The sequence below is a fragment of the Salvelinus namaycush genome, chromosome 12 (genome assembly GCF_016432855.1).
Source record: "Salvelinus namaycush isolate Seneca chromosome 12, SaNama_1.0, whole genome shotgun sequence".
Taxonomy (NCBI): Eukaryota; Metazoa; Chordata; class Actinopteri; order Salmoniformes; family Salmonidae; genus Salvelinus; species Salvelinus namaycush.
In genome coordinates this window covers 42283990-42306464 of record NC_052318.1, presented here as the reverse complement: position 1 = coordinate 42306464, position 22475 = coordinate 42283990, and the positions used below count along the sequence as shown (strand labels likewise).

General features: G+C 43.9%; 1 protein-coding gene across 1 annotated transcript in view; it reads left to right on the top strand.

Annotated features, from left to right (window-relative positions):
• LOC120057259 (spectrin beta chain, non-erythrocytic 1-like) overlaps window positions 1–22475 on the top strand; it is a 58075-nt gene that overhangs the window by 8883 nt on the left and 26717 nt on the right. Inside the window, exons 2-3 of the mRNA XM_039005809.1 lie at window positions 21882–22033; window positions 22283–22456. Coding sequence (XP_038861737.1) covers window positions 21882–22033; window positions 22283–22456 — 326 coding nt within the window. The remainder of the gene's footprint in view (window positions 1–21881; window positions 22034–22282; window positions 22457–22475) is intronic.

Sequence of the window (22475 nt, the reverse complement as noted above, 5' to 3'; positions counted from 1 at the left end):
CTAAGCCCTGTCTAAATCCGGGGGGGGGGGGGTTAGGTCATACCAAGGATCATTTTGCTATTTGATTTTGAATTTTAAGACCCCTTGAAGTATTACAAAAATATATTTAAAAAATAATTTGAAACCATTGATTTTGGCCTTACTGCTATTAAACCTTTTTACAAAATTGGCGATTTGTCACATCCCTAGTTGGTAGGGCAGAGAGAAGCCATTATTGTGGTTTACTTTGTTCACAGGCAGCCTGTTGCACTGTAGTAGTGTTATTCTAATTTAGATGCAGGTCACGTTGTTGTCACCCAATAGTGATTGTTCCCATTTGGAGCGTTTGAGCCCTGTGGAGTAGGTGTAAGTGTTGAGGGAATAGAAGACCTGGTCCAGTCTTCCTTCCCCAGGTCATTGACACGCTTGGGCTCCATTTCCTCAGCATTTTGTTCCTTTACTTTTATTTAAGAAGTGAATAGGCACATGAGGAGATCTATTTCTCATTTCTCGGTCACATTACAGGTGTAGTAGAAGGCTCTATAGTAGGCCTATCTCTCGATTTACTAAACCTAGTCCTAGAGGCTTCCGGCTTAGATTCACATTTCCATGGTTGGGATTTATCCTACACACACAAATGATACCTTAACAAGGACGCTTTTGTTGACACAGTTTTTATTTACAGTTTCCTACTTGGGAAAGTAGCAGAAGACTCCAGCTTTGGGGTCTTGAGGGCTATTAGCTGCTGCCTGTTGACGCCCATTCTGTGTCCAGATGTTATGACTGAGGGGTGTCTGCTCTGCCTCCATCCCAGGGGACTGGCCTTGGCCGTCCTCATCTTCTCCTCGCAGCAGCTGCACAGAGAACGGGAGAGGCCTGGGTATGGTCCATACCTCCACCTTCCACAGTCAGCGGGAGACAGGCTTAGAGACCCATCCATACGTTACCGGTTACCCACTGATAGAGGTGTTCTCTAGAAGTCAAAACGTAGCACTTCCTGTAAATTGCCCTTTTCTGTTTCCCTTTCAGTGTATTTATTGAGGTTTACATGGACCGAGCTGGCACCAGACCAGGCGACACACTCCATTTGTTTTTATGCCTGTGCCCACAAGCTGTAAAGAATACAGAATAACCGGCGTCACACGTGGCTAGTCTGTGGTTGAGCAGCACTGAGGGTTGGGTCACATCAGCCCTGTTCTCTGAAGTCTAAAGCTGCTTGGGCGGTTATGTTATTGTAGAGCAAAGGAAGTTTGCATGTGTGGTTTTGTGTCCGTCTGCGTTTTGTCCTTCAGCTCGCTGTCCTTCTGCAGACATGACAGGAGCAGTCATGTCAGGGGGAATCCTTGCCCTGGCGCTTGTAGGATAAATATGACAGCAGCACACACTGTGGCTGTGCAGCCAGCAATCTTGCTGTGCTGTCCTTGGCACAGAGGACAGGTGAGCTGTGGCTGACAAAGATGTAGCATTGTACTGACGGCCTACTATAAATGGTTGCCGAAGAAACACGCTCAGTTGAATTGATCCCCTGTACCAATCCGATTTTGCTTTTGAATTTGTTACAACCAGTCTTGCTCAGAGACTCTGTTTTGATGTTGCCTGTGTGGCAGCTGCGTGTTTCCTTCTGAAGCTGTTTGTGGTCTGACCTGCTTTTGCTCTGGCGTCTTTATGGATTAGAGATGCAGATTTCGGTCATTTTTGCTGCCGACTAACCAAGTCACATTAACCGGTCAACAAACAGTAAAATGATGTGACCAACAGAAAGCAAGCATGCATACAGCGAACAGACATATTTCATTAAGAGCTTAATGAAAACATTCAACAATAGCAAGCCTATTATTGAACGTGCAACTGCTGTGATGAGGCAGCTAATAAAACATACATTTAAAGGGGGGTTGCATGGTAGTGGCTGGTCTTAGCGGCCCTCTTGGCAGCAGAGACAACATTTTGCTAATTTCCTGCAATTTTACACATTTTGCCATGGGGCAGAGAAAACATTGTACAGTTTTTTTTTTTTTAAGGGTAACTCAATTCCAATTTTAGCCTAAACTGGCTATGCGAAACAAACCTAACTTTGCATTTTCAAATGCGTTTCCAATTCACAGCCTTTAAAAAAAAATTGCATTATTATAGGTGTCGGAATTAAAAGGGACAATATGAAGGTTACATCTGTTAGATAAGGAAGTGAGGGATACAAGACACTTGTGTGTTGGTGACATCATGCATGACAAATTTTTATATACATTCACATCCAAAATGATTGTCCTCCTTGACAAAGATGAGCAAAAAATATAAAGCTATTTGGCCTCGCACACCAGTGGTGGGTTTGGCATCGACATAAGGATGCATAAGCAGAAAAGAACCCCATACCTACTGTAAAATATGGTGGTGGATCTTTGATGTTATGGAACTATTTTGCTTCCACTGGTCCTGGGGCCCTTGTTAAGGTCAACGGCATCATGAACTTTCCCAGAACCAGGACATTTTAGTCAGAAACCTGATTGCCTCTGTTAGGAGGCTGAACCTGGGCTGCAAGTAGATCTTCCAGCAAGACAATAACCCCAAGCACACATCAATTAATTGACCACAAAATCAACATTTTGCAATGGCCATCTCAGTCTCCGGACTTGAACCCCATTGAAAATCTGTGGTTTGAACTGAAGAGGGCAGTCTACTGTATATGCGCTAGGGGTGTGCCAAGTAGTCGGACACAACAAGTATCGTAACAGATATGGGCAATTGTCCTGATACGATTATGGTCAGGGTAATTTTTTGTTTGATATAATGATATTTTTTTCCCGGTGCCAGCGCGCATCTTTCAATCAAGTGTGAGGTGCTATGTGGTCTAAGTAACTCAACTAGTTTGTCTTGGGCTGTAGGGTGGGCTGTACGTTGACTCTGCGGCTCTGATTGGATAGAGCGAAGCCGTATTTCTCCTTTCACTCGCTTTGCTTCATTCACCCGGTCACTTTTCCTTGCATGTTTCGGTTGGGTTGTTTTAGATTGCTGCTGGCTCCAGTTAGCCTGCTACTATGATAAATCAAATGCTGAGGACGTTTGCTACAAGGTACAGTTGAAGTCAGAAGTTTACATACACCTTAGCCAAATACATTTAAACTCAGTTTTTCACAATTCCTGACATTTAATCCTAGTAAAAATTCCCTGTCTTAGGTCAGTTAGGATCACCACTATATTTTAAGAATGTGAAATGTCAGAAAAAAAGTAGATTTTATTTCAGCTTTTATTTCTTTCATAACATTCCCAGTGGGTCAGAAGTTTACATGCACTCAATTAGTATTTGGTAGCATTGTCTTTAAATTGTTTAACTTGGGTCAAATGTTTCGGGTAGCCTTCCACAAGCTTCCCACGATAAGTTGGGTGAATTTGGCCCATTCCTCCTGACAGAGCTGGTGTAACTGAGTCAGGTTTGTAGGCCCCCTTGCTCGCACGTGCTTTTTCAGTTCTGCCCACAAATTTTCTATAGGATTGAGATCAGGGCTTTGTAATGGCCACTCCAATACCTTGACTTTGTTGTCCTTAAGCCATTTTGCCACAACTTTGGAAGTATGCTTAGGGTCATTGTCCATTTGGAAGACCCATTTGTGACCAAGCTTTAACTTCCTGACTCATGTCAGGAAGTGCACCAGTCCCTCCTGCAGCAAAGCACCCCCACAACATGATGCTGCCACCCCCGTGCTTCACGGTTGGGATGGTGTTCTTCGGCTTGCAAGCCTCCCCCTTTTTCCTCCAAACATAACGATGGTCATTATGGCCAAACAGTTCTATTTTTGTTTCATCAGACTAGAGGACATTTCTCCAAAAAGTACGATCTTTGTCCCCATGTGCAGTTGCAAACCGTATTCTGGCTTTTTTATGGAAGTGGCTTCTTCCTTGCTGAGCGGCCTTTCAGGTTATGTCTCTATAGGACTCATTTTACTGTGGATATAGATATTTTTGTACCGGTTTCCTCCAACATCATCTTCACAAGGTCCTTTGCTGTTGTTTTGGGATTGATTTGCACTTTTCGCACCAAAGTACGTTCATCTCTAGGAGACAGAACGCGTCTCCTTCCTGAGCGGTATGACGGCTGTGTGGTCCCATGGTGTTTATACTTGCGTACTATTGTTTGTACAGATGAACGTGGTACATTCAGGCGTTTGGAAATTGATCCCAAGGATGAACCAGACTTGTGGAGGTCTACAATTTCTTTCTGAGGTCTTCGTTGATTTCTTTTGATTTTCCCATGAAGGTAGGCCTTGAAATACATCCACAGGTACACCTCCAATTGACTCAAATGATGTCAATTAGTCTATCTGAAGCTTCTAAAGCCATGACATAATTTTCTGGAATTTTCCAAGCTGTTTAAAGGCACAGTCAACTTCATGTATGTAAACTTCTGACCCACTGTAATTGTGATACAGTGAATTATAAGTGAAATAATCTGTCTGTAAACAATTGTTGGAAAAATGATTTGTCATGCACAAAGTAGATGTTCTAACCGACTTGCCAAAACTAGTTTTTCAACCACTTCACAAATTTCTTGTTAACAAACAAGTTTTAATGACTCCAACCTAAGTTTATGTAAACTTCCGACTTCAACTGTATCAATGTGCTTAGCATCAAACACGCAGGGTTAGTGTAGGGTAAAAATATGAAATGCTGATGGGCATTCTGACTCAGTGACAGCCGACTTCTCTACCCACTGCAAATTGATGACAGTCTCACACACACTTTGCGTGCTGCTCCTAATCTGCTTTTATGGTCTATAAACGTGCAGTATTTTGCCAACATCTAGCCTATTTAGGCATATTAAAACGCTTCCTTTTTTTCGATCCAATCTGACTATCAACTGTCAGTCTACGGATACAGTTACGAAAATGAGTATGTTCAGGTAGGCATACCCCTAATATGCGCAGATGTAGAATATCAAGGATCTGAAAAGATTCTGTATGGAAGAATGGTCTAAGTCAAGGACCATCCAATTCGATTCAACCATGTTTTCTCAGGGTTTAAAGTCCTCCGTAACACTGTACAAAACATTAAGAACACCTTCCTAATAGGCCGGCAGGGTAGCCTAGTGGTTAGAGCGTTGGGTCAGTAACTGAAAGTTTGCAGGTTTGAATACCTGAGTGGATAAGGCTCTGTCAATGGGCCCTTGAGCAAGGCACTTAACCCTCATTTGCTCCTGGGGCACCGTACTACTATGGCTGACCCTGTAAAACAACACATTTCACTGCATCTACCTGTGACGATGAAAAACATGATTTGCCCTCGGAACAGCCTGAATTCGTCGGGCATGAACTCTACAAGGTGTCTCAAGCTTCCCACAGTTGTCAAGTTGTTTGGATGTCCTTTGGGTGGTGGACCATTCTTGATACACACAGGGAAACTGTTGAGTGTGAAAAAACCCAGGAGCGTTGCAGTTCTTGACACAAACCGCCTGGCACCTACTACCATAACTCGTTCAAAGGCGCTTAAATCCTTTCTTGCCCATTCACTCTGAATACACAATCCATGTAGCAAGGCTTACAAATCCTTATTTAATCCATCTCCTGGAAATAGCCGGTGTTCATAATGTTTTGTATACTCAAATACCCTGTATGTTGTTTTCTGTTACGCTGTGCGCACTGAACTGACACGCATGATTGTTGATGACACCCCGATGTTCCGATGAAGGGAATGAAATAGTCTATAATGAGCACCACCATAGCGCCCGACTCAGACAGCGGTGTGTAGCGTACTGTAGCTGCTGGCAGAATAATTCAACGCCTCTACTTTATCACTCAGGATGTAACTTTCCAGTGCTAATATTTTTGCCATGCACTGTTGTTATTAAAACAAAATCAGACATCCCCATAGTAGAATAGTTTACCTATTTACCTAGTCGGCTTGTGTTCTATGCGAGTTAAAAACTCCATGCTTCAGACTATGTACATTTTATAGCCACTTCGCTTCATTAGTTGAGCTACGGGTGATAATGCTTCTTGCTAATAGCACATCTGATAATATAGACCATGCATAAGGCTGGTCCAATATACGCATGGTCCAATATGTACTTTAAAAAACTTTTTTTTTTTACATAATTTGACCAATATGTTATTGGGCCCATTTCTGGAGCTGGAAATTATATTTTAGATGGTGTCTATCATTTTATTTTTAATAATTTGTGTGTAGAAGGTCTTTTTTTTAAAAGTCACCAGAAGTGAGATTCTCAGTCCTTTACATAAACGTTTTCCCAAGGAGGACCCCGGACCCCCTAACCAAGGGGTCTGGAGTTGGTCAGATTCGTTTGGTTATTCTCTTTTCCAAAAATCATTATAGTCATGACTTTCTTACTTGAACGGGGAGGTTAACTTGGCCTTAGACAATCAATCTGAGATCGCCTTAAGTTTCTGTCATGGGATTTTTTTTATTGTTGCTTTAACCCCTGTGTTTTCCAGTCTCCATAAAATATTATAAAAATAGGCTCAAGTGCCGTTATCCTTGCAAGGTGAGGTATTGAAAACGGGTGGCAATAATTTTTACCCCTATCTTTTTGAGAAACACAAATATTACTTGTTAAACAAAATCTTTATCTGAGCAGTTGTAGTAGTATAAAATCATTGATACTGTTTGTTTGTTGAATACTTGTTTCTAATTGGCTTGGAGGGCATTCTAGAACGTGCATTATTTCCTTTTATACCACAGCATTGTTGAATACTCTTTTCTGATTGGCTAGAAGGGCGTTCTAGAATGGACAATAAAAACAGATAACGGGACAGTTGGAAAATATATTGGGACACCTTGCAATATGCGCCTGCACATGCAGACGGTACTTACTACAAAGTACTGAAAGCTATGCCAACAACCACACAACCCGAAATTGGTTACATTGTAAACGCAGGTCCAAGGAGAAAAAACGTAGCTAGACACATTTTTGGGGGGAGCGTCTGATGACCTAATAGCGTGAGGGATTGACATTAATTTCTCCGGTATCTATGTTGCAGTCATGACGCAAGTGGCGCTATGCTGTCAAATCCTTCCAACATGTTTCTAGTTTGACCAGCTGTTTTAAGCAACTGGTATTTTTAAATTCGGTTGCCATACTGGCAGGTTTGCTGGCAACATACTATTTAGCTAGCTTCTAGCCTAGCATTTGATATGCAATGTGATCTCCTTGTAATGAACAGTATCGAGTGTCCTGACGAGAAGGCAAAGCTTTTCTAGCTATTCCAGGCAAAATTGGGCATCATCAACTCATTGCTATGGATTTATCCAAATGAATGTCAATAGAACACAGGCTGAACAAATGCAAATGTATCTACTTTGCTGTTATTTTGGCTGCAGAGACCATGACCGTGTTAGCCGTAGCTAGTTGGCTAGCTAGCAAGCAAGGGACAATAACGTTGCCAATATAGAACCTCCATATATTCTCTAGCAATCAAAAGATGAGAAAGTGTGGATTCTCTTACAAAAATGAAAATATCACAAATGTTTCATTTATTTCTTCTAGGAAATGTGTTCTTTAGTATTGTTTTCTTTGGCAACTGTGGTATAAGCAGGATAAACGCCTCCGTTCTGTACATTACCTAGGCTGCGGCGTTGATTATTTCCATTTTTTTTATTGCAACAATAATAACAATATTACACATCAATACAGGGACATTCCTGTGAATACAATGAACAAAATCATATAGAACACCAGGTGACCCTCCCCCCCCACAAAGAAAATGTGTTTAATACAAAAAATAAGAATAATTCAGGACATCATTAATGTGATAAGGCAATCAGACATTAACAGACATTCAGAGACATGACTTTTCCAACTTTTAAAGTTTCACAAGTTTGAGAGATTTATAAAATTGTAACAGTTCAATGAAAGAAACTAGAAAATAATGAATTTTTCCACCCCATTTACATTTGTGAATATATTATTTGGCTAAGAGAATAATAATGTTAATAAAATCGTTATGATCGGAATTACAAGGATAAGCATAATGTCATTTTACATCAAAGGTAAACATAGGTCATTCTTATTTCCAAGGTAATCTACAGAACATTGGTGTTTATCCCTTACTTATACCATGGCACTGTTGAATACTAGAGTCTGATTGGCTTGAAGGACATTCGAGAGCATGCACAGCATATCAGCATGGTAGAATTCAGTAGCTATAGTTAATTCTTACATGTTCTATGTTTGAGCTGCTTTTGAAAGCAAAAGTCGAATTGAAAACATTATTGGCATTGTTGAAATCGATTTTCATAAAAGCAAGCTAGGGCTGATGGTTTAGTTAGCTAAACTAGCAAGTCTGGTTGGTTACCAAGGCAACTACTGTCACTATCTAGTAAACTTGCTAGCTACTTCAGTGGACGTTGAACACATTTCTAGCGGCTATGTGTTTAAGTTATGGCCATGGTATAAAATGGATAGTCAACTTGTGGCTCATTGCATTCTCTGGAAAATAATGCAACTCCGTGGAAGGTCAGTTCAACTCCGCTAGCGTGTCTTGGAACACACCTTCCACGTCATTCCTTATTTTCCATAGAACGCGTAGCCTCTTCATTATCCCTTACTTATTTTATAGTCTTATTTCCTGCGTGAGGGTGGGTGGGTGGGTGGCTGGGCCAGTGTTAATGATTACCCTGGCTCTAGACTCTAATCACAGGCTGTATTGAAGCTGCTTGAGTGTGCTGGCTTAGAAATGGATCCTTAAGCCCAGTTCAGCGTTCAATTACAGAGCTGAAGGAGCAGCGTCTGACTGCACTAATAGTGCCCTTCTGATGAGGGTATTACTCACGCGCAGGCGCACACACTGATAAACAAACCAACATACGGTAGGCCAATTGTCACAGTGCTTACTCCTCTCACACATTCACACTCCTGGCCCAATAAAAGCTCTTCCTACAGTAGGTATTCATCACGTTTATGCTCTGTTTACATTACACTGTTATCCAGAGCAGATTACAAGTAAAGGTACATTTTTATTCCCAGTTGAACATCTACATTAATACAGAATAACAAGCAAACGCATCCGAAAGTAAATGTCACTACACCGAACATCATTACAATAAACAGAATTGAAATTCAAATAAATTCCACCAGAATAAAGCCTCTAGCAAACCGATTGCTTCAGTGTAACATTATGTTGTGGTCGTATCTGTCTACATAAATAGACAGATTCTTTCTCTCTAGGTACTAGAGCTGAATTTATAAGTCTGGCTCAGAGAGGGCTGTCAGGTAGTGAGGGCCTTTGTAGTGCCCTTGGGCCTTGGGCAGGATCCCCATAATAATCCTGTATCAGTGGTGAGTGTGTAACAAAAGGCCGTAAAGGCAGACTGACTGACTGATGCTGGTAGTTTCCTCATTCTTTCTCAGGACGAGGTGACTGGAGGCGCTGGTGCTGGTTACTCAAGCAGGCAGCCCAGTGGTGGTGATACGAGGGAGGGCAGACTTCACAGGGTCAGGGGTAGTGCTGTGGCGGTCATGAAATTTTGTCAGCCGGTAATTGACCGTTAATTGACATAAACACATTTAGCGTCTCCTGGCTTCCACGCAGCCTACAAGCCACTGATGCTGACTTTTGGAACATCTACATGTTAAAAAGTCTAATAAATCCATGTAATATAGCCTACACCTTCACAATGAATCCATTATTTATTTTAGACAGGTCTAAAGAAACATGATATGAAGACAATGTAGTTTATTTCAGAAGAACAGAATAGCATACTTTGAGTTGTCTTGATCTGGCTATACCAAATGGCTGTGGGCTACACTAGTTCATTTAGCAGATAAGATTTGCTTAGAATTTATTATTATTTTATAGTATGAAGAATACAATTGAACAAACGATTTGAGGGAGTGCGCACGTGCGGCTATTCTTGTGGTGTTCGGTTAACAAAGAAATACGTTTTTATGCTTAATTTGGAGTTATTAATGTAACTTTAGTTGTTCTACAAAAGTTGGGCTATGTTTGGATTTTGAATACATTGTAAGGCTGCATGATGTGACCCCTAATGATGATTTGAAAAAGCTCTGCTTAGTTTTTTTGCGCAGGATGTTAACACTTTATCAGTCTCGCAATTCACAATTTGACAAGCACTTGATAATGCCTCGAATTTCACGGCGGCATCCCATTTGTGTGAACGTAATGCACCCTAAAAAGGATTGGGTCTTTCTCACAGGCTACAAGTGAAGAAGGACACATCGGGGACGCAACTGTGTGCGTCCTTATCCAATTCCAAGGTGCATATTGAAGATATTGGAAGAGCTGTCCACGTTTACTTTTCATCAGCCAACAAGATGAGTAGGCCTAATGAACAGCAAAAGCACTAGCCTATGTCAATCTACTATCCCCCATAGTACAAAAGACGACCTATTCTGTGCAAGAAATAAATATTCCAAACATAGTCTGGGACAGTTGTGGGATGGTTTACACTGTTCCAAATGGTCATTAAAATATATAGTTTTGTAATCTAACAGCAACTGTTTGGCACACATAATACTCAGGAAATGCTTGCTCCTACAGTATATATCTGCAGTAGTTTCCACAACTAAGTCAAATGTCTTCCACAGATCTGACTTCCCCTTTACCTCCTGAGCAACCAGTACACATTCACCTGCTTCGTGTTTCTTTTTCACATTTTGCTGTCAAGTGTTACTGTTTTCGGAGTATGTTATAACCAATTTATTGATGTGATTATGATAGTCAATAGGTCAGGCCCTATTGTTCACATGCATGCGATGCTTACATGTTTCACGTAAAGAGAACAAGGGTTGAGAGAATAGGGAATGTTCTTCCTAAACAAATGAGGGATTTTGGTAACAGAACTTTTCAGTCAGAAACAAGTAAGAAACTAAATGACTGTAATGATGTTGCAGCTTCAGCACGGACAGCACAATAAACACGTGTTGTGGTGCCTTTTCACTGCAGTAGGGAGGAGAGAGAGACAGCGTGCGCCAGCCACACAGGCACTTGCTGTCATTTTTTTTAAGATAGTGTGGCCGTCAGTCTCTTTCTTGAGTAATTTTTGTGTCTTAATTATTTAATCAAACAGTGTGCTTAAAGCATCAGACAAGCTCAATGCATATTTTGTTCATTTTATTGAAACACATAGGGTGTGTCTGTCTAAATATGGAAAAATAAGTTGAAACATTTCAAACTATCAATTGGTCGAAAGAACAGGATGACTCTCGGTCGACCAAGATTTGTTTTTAGTCAGGGACAGCCCTAAGGTAAATAGATAACTATTATTCTATGGGGTTCTCAGATTTGTTTTCTAGTCGGTACTTGTTTTGTTTGCGGAGGAAAAGTAAATGTGGACTGTTCCAGCGTTTTCAAATTGCGCCTTGTTAGAAATATATTTTTTTGCATGGCGACAATGAATTTGCCGTGGAGCATCGCCACAGCTAAATGACTGCAGCTGAAACACTGGAGAGGGGAAGAGATGACAGGAGCGGGAGATGAAAGGAGGAGAAGAGGACTCGAGTAATGATTAGCAGACGGTCAACACCAGGTAGCCTGACCAGATGCTTGTTCATAAACCCTTGATTATGTGCGGTGGGGAATGTTGTGAACCAATTCATCTGCAGAGCGCACTGTGGTAGGAGGAAAACAGTACCCAGGAAACGCATACACACAGGATGTGTTCAGTTCTGACGAAATTAGTAATCCTACATCTCCCTCTGGCCAAAGCCCATTCTGTGTCCTGTCCTCAAGTTAGCCTTGTGGGAGCCATGAAGTGGTGAGAGGTGCCAGGTCAGGAGCAACACATCAGTCAGCAGGGATACCTGGCACAGAACTGTACCACTATATGTTCTACTGCACCTGCCACTGCATGACTGACAGACTGGAGAGTCTAGAACTGATATGCCATGACATGGAGCAGACTGTAGAATACAGGAGGATACTGTATGTCGGGGCAAAGGTGGACATGTTCAATTAGAGGCACAAGGGAAATAAACGCATCAATCATCTCTCTGTCTCTGGTAGACGTGACGTAATCATCAGAACAGTCCTTTAGCCCTGTGCCAGTACTAACACAGAGCGTGTTGTGTATACAGTGCCTCAAGTTTGCTGTCAATATGGTGTGAAGACATTTTTGAAATGACACCATCTTAGACAGTCATGATAATAGCAGACCCTGAAGTGTATGCCCTTGATGAAGATGCTACAGATCAGTTAGTTAGTAGAGCTGCTGTCAAGCATCCAGACCCAGCATGTAATTCGCCATGAAGGCGTTCCTAAAGAGAGACCGCTTCATGTTCCGTGCCAAGGAAACAGGGGGCAGGGAAATTTTCTCTGAAATGATATACCGTATCAGTGCAGTCAAGCATCATGTTTTCAAGTGGACCCACTTCCTCAACAAGCCATCAAAGGACCTGTTGCCCTCTTCTATAACCGTCCACTGTCCTTGTCAAGGCTTGTCATTATTTCCCCCTTCCACCATTGCTCTGACAGTAGATGACATACAGTAGTGAGATGTCATGGCATACTCAAAAGTCAAACTATGTTATGTAGGCTACATGTTACAATGCAGTCTACTGTAGCTACCTGCCCATCTGGTTCACTATCTGGTTCACTATCTGCCCATCTGAACTGAAGGCTCAAGCCCAGGCTAAGCCTGCATGGGCCTCACAGACACAAGATTAACACTGGCTGCATTTCTGCATGGATTACCTTCAGATCACCGTTCTTATCAGTGTTTCAGCACAGATGCCATCAGATGTTGTTGGGGTTAAATTGGAGGGTAGCAGGTCGGACCCAAGAATTTTGTTTTTGTATGACAAGATGGCACTGTTTCTAGCTCCGAGACAACTTTGCAGTACACTGAGTATACTAAACATTAGGAACACCTTCTCAATATTGAGTTGCACCCCTCCCCCCATTTTTCGCCTCAGAACAGACTCAATTTGTCAGGGCATGGACTCCACAAGGTGTCTAAAGCATTCCACAGGGATGCCGGCCCATGTTGACTCCAATGCTTCCCACAGTTGTGTCAAATTGGCTGGATGTCCTTTGGGTGGTGGACCATTCTTGATACACACAGGAAACTGTTGAGCGTGAAAAACCCAGCAATGTTGCATTTCTTGACAACAAATCAGTGCGCCTGGCACCTACTACCATACCCCGTTCAAAGGCACTTAAATATTTTGTCTTGCCCATTCACCCTCACATACACAATCCATGTCTCAAGGCTTAAAAATCCTTCTTCAACCTGTCGCCTCCCCTTCATCTACACTGATTTGAAGTGGGTTTAACAAGTTTCATCAATAAGGGATCATAGCTTTAACCTGGTCAGTCTTTCATGGAAAGAGCAGGTGTTAAGTTTTGCATACTCAGTGTAAATACACTGAACAAAAATAAACGCAACATTTAAAGTGTTGGTCCCATGTTTCATGAGCTGAAATAAAAGAGCCCAGAAATGTTCCATATGCACAAAAACATTATTTCTCTCATTTTGTGCACAAATGTATTTATTTGCCAAGATAATCCATCCACCTGACAGGTGTGGCATATCAAGAAGCTGATTAAACAGCATGATCATTACACATGTGCACCTTGTGCTGTGGACAATAAAAGGCCACTCTAAAATGTACAGTTTTGTCACAATACAATGCAACAGATGTCTCAAGTTTTGAGGGAGCGTGCAATTGGCATGCTGACTGCAGGAATGTCCACTAGAGCTGTTGCCAGAGTTGAATGTTCATTTCTCTACCGTAAGCCGCCTCCAACATCGTTTTAGAGAATTTGGCAGTACGTCCAACCGGCCTCACAACCACAGACCAAGTATTACTGCACTGTTTGTGCTAGAAACACAACATTTTCGCTGGACCTGCGATAACATCTGCAAATCTGTGTACGCGCAACTCAAAATGAAGGTGTTCTTAACGTTTTGTACATTCAGTTTACATACACACTTTATATTGCATGTGAATACCATACACACTTTATATTGCATGTGAATACCATACACACTTATATTGCATGTGAATACCATACACACTTTATAGTGCGTGTTAATACCCATACACACTTTATAGTGCGTGTTAATACCCATACACACTTTATAGTGCGTGTTAATACCCATACACACTTTATAGTGCGTGTTAATACCCATACACACTTTATAGTGCGTGTTAATACCCATACACACTTTATAGTGCGTGTTAATACCCATACACACTTTATAGTGCGTGTGAATACCCATACACACTTTATAGTGCGTGTTAATACCCATACACACTTTATAGTGCGTGTTAATACCCATACACACTTTATAGTGCGTGTGAATACCCATACACACTTTATAGTGCGTGTGAATACCCATACACACTTTAATGCAGATGATTTTGAGTCATTAAGACAGGACAGTGGTACAGTTTGTTCTAATACACTATGCTTTTAAGTTAAAGCATTTTACACAGCTGATTAAGTGTTTGTGTATGATGAGCAAACACAGCAGAGATGTCTGTATCCTCCTGACTGGGTCTGCTATTAGGAGAAGTGGGACAGGGAAGGGTTGAGCCTGGTTTCTGTTTGCACCCTGTTACCTCCTCCTCCGCAGGGCTGGGTGCTGTCACAACATGACCAGCATCAGGAGGAATGTGCCCCCCCTTCACCCTCCCTCCCAGCAGTGTAATCCACCTCAGGTGGCTCATTGACCAGGCTCCCTCTGCAGCGCCCCGGCTTACCTCTGGAAAGGTAACCGCACGCTCAGCTATGAGGGAAAACCACACTCTATTGTCTGGCTCTTGTTGTGTGAGAGAGAAGCAGCAGCGAGAGTGAAGCGGCTATTATTACTGGTTTGTTTTTTGGGAGCGCCAGGGCAGGTATGATCCCCAGAGGAGGTGGGGGGTATGTGACATGGCAGATGTTCTCACAAAGACCCATGACAAAAAAGCACTGTCAGTGAGGCTGTGGTGTCCTATGAGGAGGAAATTATATTTTCTGACATTTCTGAACTGTGGAAGCCATAGAGCCATTATTGTGGTGTAATGCCATATATTTCTATCCTATCAGTGTTTACCTTGAGTCATTAGGAAGTGTGTGTGTCCATGACAACGGTGAGGGTTAAGAACCTTGTGGCTGGGCCTTGAGGAAGACTTCTCTATTCCTGACTCCAAGTCTCCCAGTACAGCTAGTATCTACTGAACCTCATCTGTTTCTGAGTCGGGAATAGTGTCGGGAGATAAGTCTTTCTGTTCTAATGTTAATATGTGACTTTCCAGATTCAGACATCATTTACAAATGAAGCATGTGTGTTTAGTGAGTCTGCCAGATCAGAGGCAGTAAGGATGACCAGGGATGTTCGGTTGATAAGTGCGGGAATTTGACTATTTTCCTGTGTTTGTGCGTATATGCATACGTGTGTAAGTGCACTCACAAATGCTTGTTTGTGTGTCAAGTCCAGGCCATAACCGTCCTTAAGCCGCAGATATTTGATCTGTGTGTTTAATGGGCTTCTGCTGACTGTCTGACTGACAAACACACAGCCAAGCCTATCTTTTATTTTTTATTTAACCTTCATTTAACTAGGCAAGTCAGTTAAGAACAAATTCTTATTTACAATTACGGCCTACCCCGGCCAAATCCTAATCCGGACGACGCTGGGCCAATTGTGCTGTGGGACTCCCAATCACGGCCGGTTGTGATACTGCCTAGAATCGAACCAGGGTCTGTAGTGAAGCCTCTAGCAGTGACATGCAGTGCCTTAGACCGCTGCGCCACTCGGGAGCCCACTGTCCTACTCCTCTCAATCTTTGTCAAGCCTTCAGACACGCAGAAGACGGGGGGGAGACCGAGCAGGAGAGTAAGTTATACCTCCATTGTTACACAAGCCTATGAAACCCAACACTCATTCACCTAAGCCAGGGGCTTCTCAAGGGTCCAGAAAAAGGAGAGGAAAGAAAATGCTTTTGCGGCTGGAAAATGTCACCTCGAACTGTCATTATTCACACCTGAATTAGAGCGAGTTATAGCAGCCGGAGGGTTTTTAGACTGATGTGTAGCTGTGGACATGTCTCATATTCTGTCATTCCTGTGTCTTTGCTTCTGGTGCCCCGGGAGATGAGGAGGTAGTGGACGTGATGACTAGCATTTATAATGGTTTTAATCCAGATTCAATCCCAAACGTATCACACTCCTGTTACTCATCCTTGTCATTGTTTTTCTGGCTGAATAGTCATTCAACTATAGAGATGCTTTTACCACCAATTGTTTTAGTTTTTAGGGGGATGTGCTCACGAGACACTATAATTTGTTACTGGCTATCTGTCTCTGCAATCTAGCTGAAGGGTGTGGCTGCCACTGCCATCTTCTTTCCACAGTCATGAGCTCCTTGGAGGAACACTGTGTTTGTTGGTAGATGGTGATGATGAAACAGTATTTCTGTTGTTGTCCCTTCAGCTTGTTTATTGCAAAGTCTGTAACGCAGGAAAAGGTGCAACTTCCTTTCACAACAGCAACGGTCTCGTGTCATTCAGTATAGAGCCTTGACAAGAACCTACTCAGTCCGTCTAGGATTCTGCGATGGCATTTTTATTTTGTAATTCCCCGCATATTATGCAAGAGCTTGCAAATTTGACCAATCACTGCATAAAACAGTCAAATCATCAATGTTATCGCAAAAATCACTGCAATTTTCCCCCTCGGGTGACTGAAAAGATTTGGCATGGGTCCCCAGATCCTCAAAAAGTTCTACAGCTGCACCATCGAGAGCATCCTGGCCGGTTGCATCACCGCCTGGTATGGCAACTGCTCAGCATCTGACCGTAAGACGCTACAGAGGGTAGTGCGTACGGCCCAGCACATCACAGCGGCCAAGCTTCCTGCCATCCAGGACCTATATACTAGGCGGTGTCAGAATCAATCAATCAAATGTATTTATAAAGCCCTTCTTACATCAGCTGATGTCACAAAGTGCTGTACAGAAACCCAGCCTAAAACCCCAAACAGCAAGCAATGCAGGTGTAGAAGCACGGTGGCTCGGAAAAACTCCCTAGAAAGGCCAAAACCTAGGAAGAAACCTAGAAAGGAACCAGGCTATGAGGGCTGGCCAGTCCTCTTCTGGCTGTGCCAGGTGGAGATTATAACAGAACGTGGCCAAGTTGTTCAAATGTTCATAGATGACCAGCAGGGTCAAATAATAATCACAGTGGTTGTAGAGGGTGAAACAGGTCAGCACCTCAGGAGTAAATGTCAGTTGGCTTTTCATCATTCAGAGTATCTCTACCGCTCCTGCTGTCTCTAGAGAGTTGAAAACAGCAGGTCTGGGACAGGTAGCACGTCCGGTGAACAGGTCAGGGTTCCATAGCCGCAGGCAGAACAGTTGAAACTGGAGCAGCAGCACGACCAGGTGGACTGGGGACAGCAAGGAGTCATCAGGCCAGGTAGTCCTGAGGCATGGTTCTAGGGATCAGGTCCTCCGAGAGAAAAAAAAGAGAGAATTAGAGAGAGCATACTTAAATTCACACAGGACACCGGATAAGACAGGACAAATACTCCAGATATAACAGACTGACCCTAGCCCCCCCGACACATAAACTACTGCAGCATAAATACTGGAGACTGCAGTCACCCAAGTCATAGACTGTTTTCTCTGCTACCACACAGCAAGCGGTACCAGAGCGCCAAGTCTAGGACCAAAAGGCTCCTTAACAGCTTCTACCCCCAAGTCATAAGACTGCTGAACAATTAATCAAATGGCCACCTGACTATTTACATTGCCCCCCTTAACTGGCCAGCAGTGCACTGAGTCCAGATGGAGTGGCCATCCTCTGTGTTTTGTTATTCAGACAGTCGTTGTTTCTGACCCATCCCCCTGAGAGAGGCTGTAATGCTGTTGGCTGGAATGATTCATGTTTTTAATTTCCTTCTTTCTATAACACTTTATAACATTCAGTTACCACTCACTCTACTGCAGCACACCTCTGGGCAGCACTTTTAGTATGTTTTAGCTGTTTGGATATGACTTATGTATCAGTATCACAGTTAGACAGTAATATATTATCCACCCAGACCATGGAACATATTCATTTATGATGGCCATTCTACAGGAACACTCCTGTGAATAATTCAATTCTGAAAGTGGTCTAAGGCACTACATCGCAGTGCTTGAGGCATCACTACAGACCCAGGTTCGATCCCAGGCTGTGTCACATCCGGCCGTGACTGGGAATCCCATAGGGTGGCGCACAATTTGCCCAGTGTCGTTAGGGGGGGGCTTTACTTGGCTCATCGCGCTCTCGCGACTCCTTGTGGCTGGCCGGGCGCCTGCAGTCTGATTTCAACAAGATCGAAATTGGGGAGAAAAAGGGGGTGGCATACCAACAAAATAGAAATGTGAAGAAAGGCTCTTCCTCACTTTGTTTGGAGGTGATTAGCCTATGGGGACCATTTATTTGAACTGATTGTTCCCTTTGAGTGTGTGTATAGTACTGTGCCCAGTTTTGCATTGCAAAGCAGCCCTATCCTGATGAAACAGGTCACCACTGGCACTGCATTGCACACGTGGCCCTTCTCTCGCTCTGTGCTCCGACTGAGTGTTTTCGGCCCCCACCTGACAGTTGTATTTCACAGTGACCTTGTTTAGATCTCTCTGCAGAGTACATTCATTTCCACCATTTCAAGTTTTCACCTTCTGAGCTGTGGATTGTTTGTTCTATCAACACGCATCATGGGGATTTATAGGAATGGCACTTGGAACAGCTGATGATCATGTACTGAGGTGAAGTGAAGGCCATTGTCTGTCTGTTCCACTCCAGCCAGGCTTGGCCCGGGACCCTGAAGCTGTCAAGTTTGCCAGGATCCAGGCACAGACTCAGTCCAGGAGGGGGAGGTTATCCTCTCCTTTTTGTGCTAGATAACAACCACTGGTTCCTGTCACACACACGCAAGCGCACGCACACACACACACTCGAGCCTCCCGAAGATCTCTTCCCGAGTCCCAGATAACTTGAGCAAGTGTTCTGTTGCATGAGCAGCCAGATTCACAGCCATGGAATTCCATTAATTGTTAATTGCTCTCTTTATCTCGTGTTTAACAATTTATGGATGTCAAACATCCCATTATAATCCCAGCCCGTCAAACAGTGACATACTGCAGCACCTGTACCCCCTAGCCATGTTTCTAGAGGGAGAAGTAACATTTCAGTCCTTGTCAGGTGTAGTAGAGGGGTACAGGGGAGGTCAGAGCTGCTTCACAGGGGTCACAGGTCAAGCTCAGAGGGGTTTAGCGGAATTTAATTGGGGTGAGCTGGAGCAGATGTCCTCGTCAACAACCAGAAGGGCAGTGTGGTCACACTGGGGATTTTTGCTTATTACTTTGTATTGAAAGAAAAATAGATATATTCCAGAATGGGTCTATTTTTATTTGGTGTCCTGGGTTCAAGTTGACATGGGACAGTCAACGTTTTAGTTGTGTTTTGTCATGCGTGACTTCAGGGCAGCAACTCGCTGAACAGGTTTCTTACTAAGCTCTCCCCCTCAGATAAGACGTTTAGCATGTCGTCATGGGACGTGCTCATTAAATAGTGGTTCAGTTAGATTTAATGGTCCGCCATTATCGCTTGGGCTTTCCTGTATCTGGTCTGATGAGAGCAAACCTCAGTCCGTCTCATTAGAAGTAATCCTGCTTACTGTAGAACCCAACAATTTCATCCAACAATAGGCTGCTGCTTAGACTGGCGAGGAGCTTACATTATACTCCACAGTAGAGCCTTTGGGCATGTTAAATATATATCTACTATGAAATGGTTTAAAAGATAAGTTTGTAATATTTGACGTGTGGTCTTTTTGAAGTTTGTAAGAGTGTAGAGTCATGTTTATAGAGTTAGCCAGGCCTAACTCATTATGCCAACCTCCTCTTATACCCTACATAAATAAAATGGCTGCCACAGTCAGACTCTCTGAGATGGTATTTGATGAATACATGTAGAGCGTTTCAAGTTGAAAACTCGCCTCCTTCCCTAAAAGGGTACACCCATGCCTCACTCCATCCTAGTGTCACCCAAAGGGAGCTGGCAAGTCTGCAGGCTGTCATCTCGGAGTGACCTGCTGCTGGCCCTCTCTGCCTCCCTGTCAATGTCCCTCCCTCCCTCCCGCCGCCACCCTCCTCTCCTGAAAAAAATCCATTAGCGTTTGATTGAAAGGATCCTCAGCAGGGATAGGGGGGCTTCCTTAAACCTTGTAAAGTGGCCACCTAATCCTTCAAGTACTGCCATAAATCAGCTCAGGATTACCATCGCTCTGTCAAGCAGCCAGCTGCTCCCCGGCCCGGTCGCTGTGCCCGTCATCGGGCAGGACACCAGCAGGCCACTGGCCAGGCGACGTGGTGCTGCCTATCTCTGTCCCTCGCCCCAGTGTAGGGAGCTGTTAGCCTGGACCCAGGTGGTGCCCGGCTCAGCCTAATGGACCTCCTGCTCCAGGGGTGGGTGAGGTGTGAGACAGCAGGGTAGCGTCCTGGCCAGATGGAGAACTGGCTTCCTAGTCATTTAGCCCCTAGTCACAATGTGACGTAACTTTGCCTTGAGGAGAGATTTTCTGCCAGACAACCTGAGCCTAGGTCACGAGGAACATAGTCCAATAGCATGAGGAGTGTTGCGTATATCACACGTGGGACATCTCACCCGGAGCTTTCCCTTCTGTATCTCACACAAATTCTCTCACATGGAGATCCATTTCACTGGGTCTTGGAGATAGTGTGACGCTTTCCGTAACAACATGAAACGCAGCAGCGTGGCTTTGGTTTGTATACATGGCGAATTTTAAGATTGTGAAGCCATTACTTTTTTTCTGTTAGGATTTGAAGAGGCTTTAATCTTTACCTTAATTACTACAGCCAATTTCACACAGCTTCAGAAATCATCTGCTTTTTTTTACCTCGCAGCCGCAGGATAGTTCATCTGATTTTATTGCGTTGTATCTACATTTTATAGTTTATTTTATGTCCCATGATGAAATCGGAAAAGGGATTGTGGATCTGTTTCCGTCTGTTCGTTTCTTACCTAAGGTCACCCGCGATATCTCAGACACAGCTGGCCCAATTTTGACGAAACTTGAATTATGCATCTTTCCATAGAGATCCGGCATTTATTTGCAATGATCGGCCCTAGGCGGGAGCTATAGTAATTGCCTGAAATGTGTTAGTCACACGCAATATCTGTTGACCCAAGGGGGGTGGGCGTTGCCTTGTTTATTACGTGTGTGGGGTGCCATAGCTACTAGACTGTAATGATATTTTCTGCCCTAGACTAGATCTAGCTCACACAGACCATGTGACCTAGAATTGAGGTCACCTTGTTTGGAGGCAGGTTCAGCGTCTTACTCCTCCTGCTCCATATCTCTGCCACTGCTTCATGGTGTCCCCTTTATCTTCCCGAAACGTTATAGTGACGTGTTCTCCTTTTTTAAAACGCAACGCATTTCATCTTGTCTTCCTTCACCCAGGGCGTGTGTTTGTTTAGCATCATTGTGAGCCGTTAGCGTGGCTTTCCCAGGCCGGTCTCCCATCCAGACTCTCCCAGGCGACTGGCGGAGGCGGCGTCAGCAGCCCAGACACATCGGTTCAGTTAGGGGCCTAAAGAGCCTTCTGCTAAAGCTGTCAACTCAACGATCCCAATGACCTAATGGCATAGCTTATCTGTGAAATGAAGTGCTGCGCACCGGAGCTCAGGTCCCCATGAGTTACTGACCCTGTCATCAGTCTGTCTGAGGGGTGATTCAGGCTTTTGAATGGCCTTATACGACTACATCAGTGTTTGTCTTGCGAAGAATTGCATCCCCTCTATGTATTTGGCTGACCGTATTGGACGTAGGTTATTACGAAGCAATGAATGACTTCCCACTTGCTTCCCAGTCACTATGAGCTGGCTTACGATTGGTTTACCCTCGCTGTAACCCACCTTTCCCCTCTGCTCTCCTCTCCAGATGAGCGCGAAGCGGTGCAGAAGAAAACCTTCACTAAGTGGGTGAACTCTCACCTGGGCCGTGTGACGTGCCGCATCGGGGACCTGTACACTGACCTGAGAGATGGACGCATGCTCATCCGCCTGCTGGAGGTGCTGTCAGGAGAACAGCTGGTCAGTAACTCACACTTCCTCTGTCCTCCTGACTCCCGACCCTGACCTTAACCCTGACCCATCACTCACCTTGTTGGTCCTGAACAAACCCCTCTCTCATACCTTCATTCTTTTCCTCCTTTGAGCCTTCCACCGTGCTGAACATGAAATCTGTCTTCATTCCTGTACGCCCTTCCTCTCCCTCTCTGTTATCCATGTCTCTTTCCAGCACTCTCTCACACAATCTGACTCTCTCCCGTCTCTCTCCAGCCGAAGCCCACCAAGGGGCGTATGCGTATCCACTGCCTGGAGAACGTGGACAAGGCCCTGCAGTTCCTCAAGGAGCAGAAGGTCCACCTGGAGAACATGGGCTCCCACGACATCGTGGATGGGAACCACCGCCTCACCCTGGGTCTCATCTGGACCATCATCCTTCGCTTCCAGGTACCGTGTGAATCCTTGT